Raw genomic sequence first — 6,446 nt, forward strand, 5'->3', positions numbered from 1 at the left:
CTACATCAAGCGATTAATTGGATGAGACAATGAAGAAGTGAAATCACATCTGTTCATGGTTTTCTCCCTGTTACATATGGAATACATTAGTCACACAGACACACTACCTTGGATAAACCCCCAAATGCAAGAGTCCTAATGTTAACATGTTTGCATTAGTAATACCCCAGCGAGGATTTAATGGACTTGATGTGCTACCATTCACAGCAGAGGTCCACGTTCTGAGAAAGCATGGATCTCAGTGGCGGTCATGTGCCCTTCCTGCACAATTACTTAATGGCTTTGGCAATTACGCATACCTACGGGAGTCGAAAACATAAATGTCAGTCAGTGGAAAATAACTGATTTATGTCTTTTGTCTGTATCAGGGCGTGAGTTGGGGAGGTTTATGACATGGTAAATGTATTCAATAAAGACAACACAGCTGAAACAGTGCTCACATGCTGTAGATATATCGAGGACCATTTACAGTATGCAAATGTGAATTTGAGCTTCCAAACGCACAAATGCAGAAATTCCATCACTGGCCAGAGTTCAATAACTCTTCAGTCTTCAAGTGTCTGGATAATGGTCACTGTGACTGCACATCACTGCAATTCAAAACCTCAACTATCCATCACTGGACAATGTTTGCCACTAAAACAACATGGATTAGGGAGTGTGTGTTGATGTTGCTTGGGCCTTGTGCTATTGTAGGTGATGATGAGTGATGGACAGGAGAGGATGTGTGCATACTATTCACAGTGCTCCATGTGGCAGCTTGTATTTTCACACTGGTACAGTATGTTTGTCAGATACAGACAACGCAGGCACTTACGCACTGCCGTGGGCAACCAAAGTAGTGTTCTGCCAGCCGACTGCGTCATGGGCACATGCATGTCCTACGTACCCCAGCGGAGTCCCTCATAGAACATGCCTGTGTCCATGATTGGCTTGTAATGACAGATTGTAAGATCTTGGCTCCCTAGAAAGACCCGAAGTGCACAAAAACATGACTTGGAATCCCACTTAAACTATTTCTTACTACTTTCCCCCCCAAATCTATTACATGTAGACTCCAATATAAACAAGCCAAATGTGCTTTATATAAACATTACAGGTGCTATGCTTAAGGTTCAGGGAAATTTCTACCCCTCCACATGAAATGCAGTGCTATTTGAGTCATTGTTTGATACACTGACATAGAAGTTTGGTTGCTTTGAAAAAATTCTCTGCTTCAAGTAAAATAAGCACTCACAACTACAAAAAGAAGCCATGGTTTCCAACACTGTTTTTTCCATCGCTCTTTTTTATTCAAGTAGAGAGGTTTCAGGAAATGGAGGCCATTAACTGCATTTACAATAATGCACAGGTAGTTATTACAAGATGAGACTTCAGTACCACCATTCTTTGATAGAAAAAAAAAGGTGATAGACCATAATCGCGTTCAGCAATTGAGCGGAAATTAATATCCTTTTATTGCAAAAATGGATGAGTGAGCAGACAAAGGAATGAAAGAGAGTCAGATTATCTCACTGACATGGAAAGAAAATGTCCTGTTTAACAGGTTTCCTGCGGAGATTACCATGGTGTCCATGGTGTTCATCTCTACATTTACAACACGAGAAAAGTAATCTTTGAAGTTGAGGGGATTCAGAATCACAGCACTGAGTCATAGGGTATTCACTTTAATGTGTTTGAGTCAAAAGCCTTGTGAGTCACAGGGCAGAACTGTGATGTCTAATGTTACGGCTACAGTGTGGTGCCGCAGGTGGCCTGTTATCATGTATATTTTGGGATAGAAACACTCATCTGACTGCTCTGATGGGGAGATTCAACGCTGTATGAAACAGATTGGTCAGAGTAAAAAAGAGATACTTGTCATTTTGATCATTCTAAACCACGCACAAGAAACTTGCTGCTTCCAGAAAATGTTTATTTTGTTCATAAACTTTTCATAAAAATAACAACATCAATATTAATTTAATGTATTGTAGAAACTGTGTATGTACAAAATCTTTAATTGAACAGTTAATATAACTTAAGGCGAGTTAAATTACTTTTTTGCAGTACCCTGTTGGTGACAATTGCACCAAACTCTCAACATTGTTTTTTTTTTTTTTTTTTTTTTTTTTTTTGCTAAAGTGAACATTTCAGCTTACAATATCTCCAGCAAAAGATATCAGGAGTCAAAACCCTTTCATTATCAAGATAAAGTCCACAGAAACTCGCAGCAATGTGTGCTACCTGATTACTCAAAAGCAATGTTCATATGATTTGCTAGTAAATTCTAGCTTGATTAAACATACTTCTGTACATACTGTAAAATCATTTCGTCAAAAAGCCGTACCACAACTAGTGTACATTCTGGTCCCTTTTAAATCTAAGTCAGCAGTTCAATGAAATAACTCTTATCATACCAACAATGGGATGAAGTGCGAATTTAAAATATTGTGTTACTGAACAATAGCCCTCGAAACCCAAGACATTATTAATGATTTTAGTATACATTTGACCTTTAGAAATGATGCTCAAATGTGATAAATGTAAAATATACAGTTAGCTATAAAAATACAAAGAAGTACAGTAATACAAATATATTTATTTCCCATTTATGATATATCTTTCACAATTGTAATAATCCAAACAATTGTAATACAACACAAAGACCAATGACAAAAAACACTGACAGCCAAATGATAAGAAGTTAAACAAACACTAAATCTGATCAAAGATGGACAGCTTTATGGTCAAAGCCATAAATATGTTAGCCTACATTCATGTCAATAGCCCTCACTGTGGAGTGAAGGAGTACCTTGACAGTGGTTGATATTCTGGTTAAAGGAAAAAAAACACTGACATAAACATGCATTTTAAGAAATATAGTCCAAACCATTGCTCTAAGAATGCTAAAAGCATAAAATAAGAATCTTAAATGGAAATATTAATAATCTGTAAGTGCAATCCATCCAGGCTGAGAGGCGGATGGAGGTTGGAGCTGTCCAGATGAAGAGGTGCTGAACAGCAGTCATGCAATGCCGCAGCAGGGAGGTTTGGCTCCACTGACAGTTTCAGCAACAAGTCACTGTCGATCTGTTTATCGACTTTTACAACTTATGCATCTTTGCATAAAGTTATCCAAGGAGGGTTGAATCGAGGGGAAATTGGACTTCTTGGTTGTAGATACATGAAGACGTTTCGCCTCTCATCCAAAAGGGCTTCTACAGTTCTGACAGACTGGCGGGGAGTCCCATGTATTTAAAGTAAGCAGCAGCAGCAGCAGGCAATAAGGCCGAAGCACACCCCTTCCCCCCTCTCTGCTCCTCAAAAGCTGCAATATTCGCAAAACCTCTTATGTCATATGTTGGTTTACCAGTCAAACCAACTCAGGCATCAACTTGTAGTCAGCTGGCTTATCTTCCAAGACGGAAAGATCCTAATATTGTGTACAGTATGTGTGGACACATGTGGGGTGTTCTCACTCTTCAAATCCCCCCGGGAAGAGTGAATGGCCATGTGCTCTGGGTCACCTGTGGCTTTATTTCCATTTTCTCCTTCTGTTTCAGGTGTACGCGTCCGTGCCGTTTTCTCTCGTCGCTCCGGGCGAACCGTTTGCCACAGACGTCGCAGGAAAACGGCTTCTCCCCGGTGTGAGTCCTGGTGTGGGTGGTAAGGTGATCGCTACGGCTGAAACTGCGCAAACAGATGCGGCACTGGAAAGGTTTGTGGCCTGTGTGGATGCGGATGTGCCGGTTGAGCTCATCCGAGCGAGAGAAGCGCCGGTCGCAGCTCTCCATGGGGCAGGTGAAGGGTTTCTCTTTGGCTGGGCCGTGAGAGGCGGCGGGGCTCTTTCTGGCCCTGGGGGGCTTCGTTGCACGGGTGGTGTAACTTTGGGCAAAAGAATCTGGCAACAAGGAAGAATACAGGATGGAGTCTATGGTGCTCGGTAAAGCTGGTGATGTGTATAAGGAATCGCACTGATTAGATGGCTGTGGAGGTTCTGGGAATGGTTTCAGGTTAGAGGAGAGGCCCATCGGCGGTGGGAGGTAATTGTTGTACAGGGGACTGGAGTAGCTCTGGGAGCAGGTGTCAGAGAAACACGGTTCCTGTTTGATACCTCCCTCCACTTTAAACTCCATCTCTGGGTTGGGACAAATTGGGGGGAACGTGTCTAAAAGTTCCTTTACATCCATTTGCTGATCAGGGGGGAAATCATTTGACATCGGGAAGGTTTCTGTCTGGAAACTAGTTTCCAAACAGTCAGATTTATTAAAAGTCCCCCACTCGTAGCAGCTGCTTTCAAACTCATTCTTGACCACCACAGGGAAAGAAGCGGCCTCTGACTTTGGTTCAGCCTTCTTCTGGTTTGAAGCTCGAGAAGAACCGAAGCTGAGCTGGGAAGTGGACGGGCCTTGGGCCTGGCTGGCGGCCTGATCGTCTGCATACCTCGGACACGTCTGGTCTGGAGAGTATACAGGAGGAGAAGATCCGGGGCAGGTGTAGGATTGTCCTTTGACGCCAGGGTCTCCAAAATTCCCATTGGTGCTGTCCATCGGCGCAGGCGATGGATAAGTTCCCCGACTGCTGCCGCTCTGTTGCACTTCTGAAAGTGGCAATGTAGATATACCCACGATCTCAGTGATCATATTGAGGAGTGTTTCGGTGCTGCACGGCGCTCCCTGAGATGCCTCAACATAGAAACTGCCAGAGTAGGCGAGCGAGGAGGGGGTGTAGGTGTCTTTTGGACACTCGCAGGGGTTAAACGCAAATTCCGAGTTGGAAGCTTCGGTTTTGAGAGTTGCAGGGGTTCCTTCTGTTGGATTAGAAAGAGAGAAAACTTTGTCATCCCCATGTGTTTTCTTATTTGATAATCTGTGCAAATTGATTGAGGAAGAAAATCAGCGTTACATAAACACTCATGCGTATTTGGCACAGGAATGCCTGGATAAGATAACTTGATATACACGATTGCGCCACAAGTGTCCTATTTTTCTCTGTTATACTTATATTTGACACATTCAATATCTCGTGCATGCACATTTTATCGACTGTGCAAAGATGCGAACTCACCGTGGCCAAACTGGGCAGGTACCCCCCGCTCTGCATCGACATACACCTCCTGATTATCTTTCCGCACGCTGTTTTCCATTCCCAGGGAAGAACTGTTGCAATTTTCAAACTGAGGGTAAAAAGAGTCTTTCGCATTCAAATCCATATTGTTCAACATAATGATTCACTTAGAAGTCCGTCTCTTCCAGGGAAAAAGGTGAAAGGGGGACAATGTAGAAACAAATAATGCAGATGGCTGTTTTCTTTTAACCCCCCTGTTGATGGTTTTCAACAAATGATCCAAAGTGGTCAAAAGGTGTATTAAAAAAAAAAGCAATTAAAGGTATTCCTTTTCGTGTCTGCTCCTCGGTAGATATTTGCTTGCTGTGGATTTCACATCAGCGACTTCCCCTCTCTCTCCTTATATACACTTTGGCAGCTCCCTCGGCCCTCCTCCCCATTCATCAGCTCCAGTGAGAGGATTCCCCGCTGCGTGTAAACTTCATGCCCATATATGGACAGAGGATGTGACGGATCCCCCTCCTCCTCCAGTCCTCCCTCCTCCCATACTGTAGAGATGGAGTCTGACGTTGCAACAAGTGGCGATCAGTCCTGGGTGGTAAAACGCTGTAATGGTGCATGGCATTTCAGGAGTGTAGAGATGTCACTTTGAAAAATATTAAAGTAAGGCAAATTTTAAAAATATAAAGGCATTAATCTTGGTGTCATCCCCAAGCCCCACATCTCAAGTATTACACTGTGTTATCTAAAACGGCTATCCAGTATCCGCCATCCTCTTATGAGAGATAATACATGACAGAAATGTGACCACTCACAGGAGAGGGATATTCCAGTTTTGGAGAGTGAGAAAACCTGCAGCAGTCAATTTAGGCAATGTAATGGGAAGCAAATGTAAAGAGCCATGTTACAAATACTCTCAGGGAAGTGTACAGTTTTGAAAAAAGAATGAGGGAAATCATAAAATACACATTTTTGAGTAAGGTGGCAGCTAAAAGACAGAATGATCTATTAATATCTAATTGGATTTTGCTATACATAAATATAATACAGCAAAGATATTTAGGATATAGCCTTTCATAGGTCAAAGACACATTTTTGTAGAAAACTAGAATTTATTGTAAGCTAGAAACCAAAGGGCTATAGTAAGTAACATATTTTAGACCTATAGATACTATAGCTACTAAACACTGTATGCCCTATAAGGGGATATTAGTGGAACACATATAAAATATCATAAAGCAAGATAAAATCCACAGATAGATTTTACGATGCAATAACTATAAATGTACTGTATAATCAAAGGCAGTATGAAATCCCTGAAACTATAACTCATTATTGGAATAAGCTGTAGTATTTATTTTTCCAGACAGACAGATAACATACCTAATTTGAAACCT

General features: G+C 41.9%; 1 protein-coding gene across 1 annotated transcript; it reads right to left on the minus strand.

The window, feature by feature from the left end:
• Window positions 1-3,464: 3,464 nt before the first annotated feature.
• LOC133992233 (E3 SUMO-protein ligase EGR2) lies at window positions 3,465-5,206 on the minus strand. The gene is made up of 2 exons (XM_062430955.1): window positions 5,050-5,206; window positions 3,465-4,792 (listed from the first exon to the last, which is right to left on the minus strand). Exons 1-2 carry the CDS (start codon window positions 5,204-5,206, stop codon window positions 3,465-3,467), a joined length of 1,485 nt encoding a protein of 494 aa, XP_062286939.1.
• Between the last annotated feature and the right edge of the window lie 1,240 nt (window positions 5,207-6,446).

The sequence above is a fragment of the Scomber scombrus genome, chromosome 2 (assembly GCF_963691925.1).
Source record: "Scomber scombrus chromosome 2, fScoSco1.1, whole genome shotgun sequence".
NCBI classification, from domain to species: Eukaryota; Metazoa; Chordata; class Actinopteri; order Scombriformes; family Scombridae; genus Scomber; species Scomber scombrus.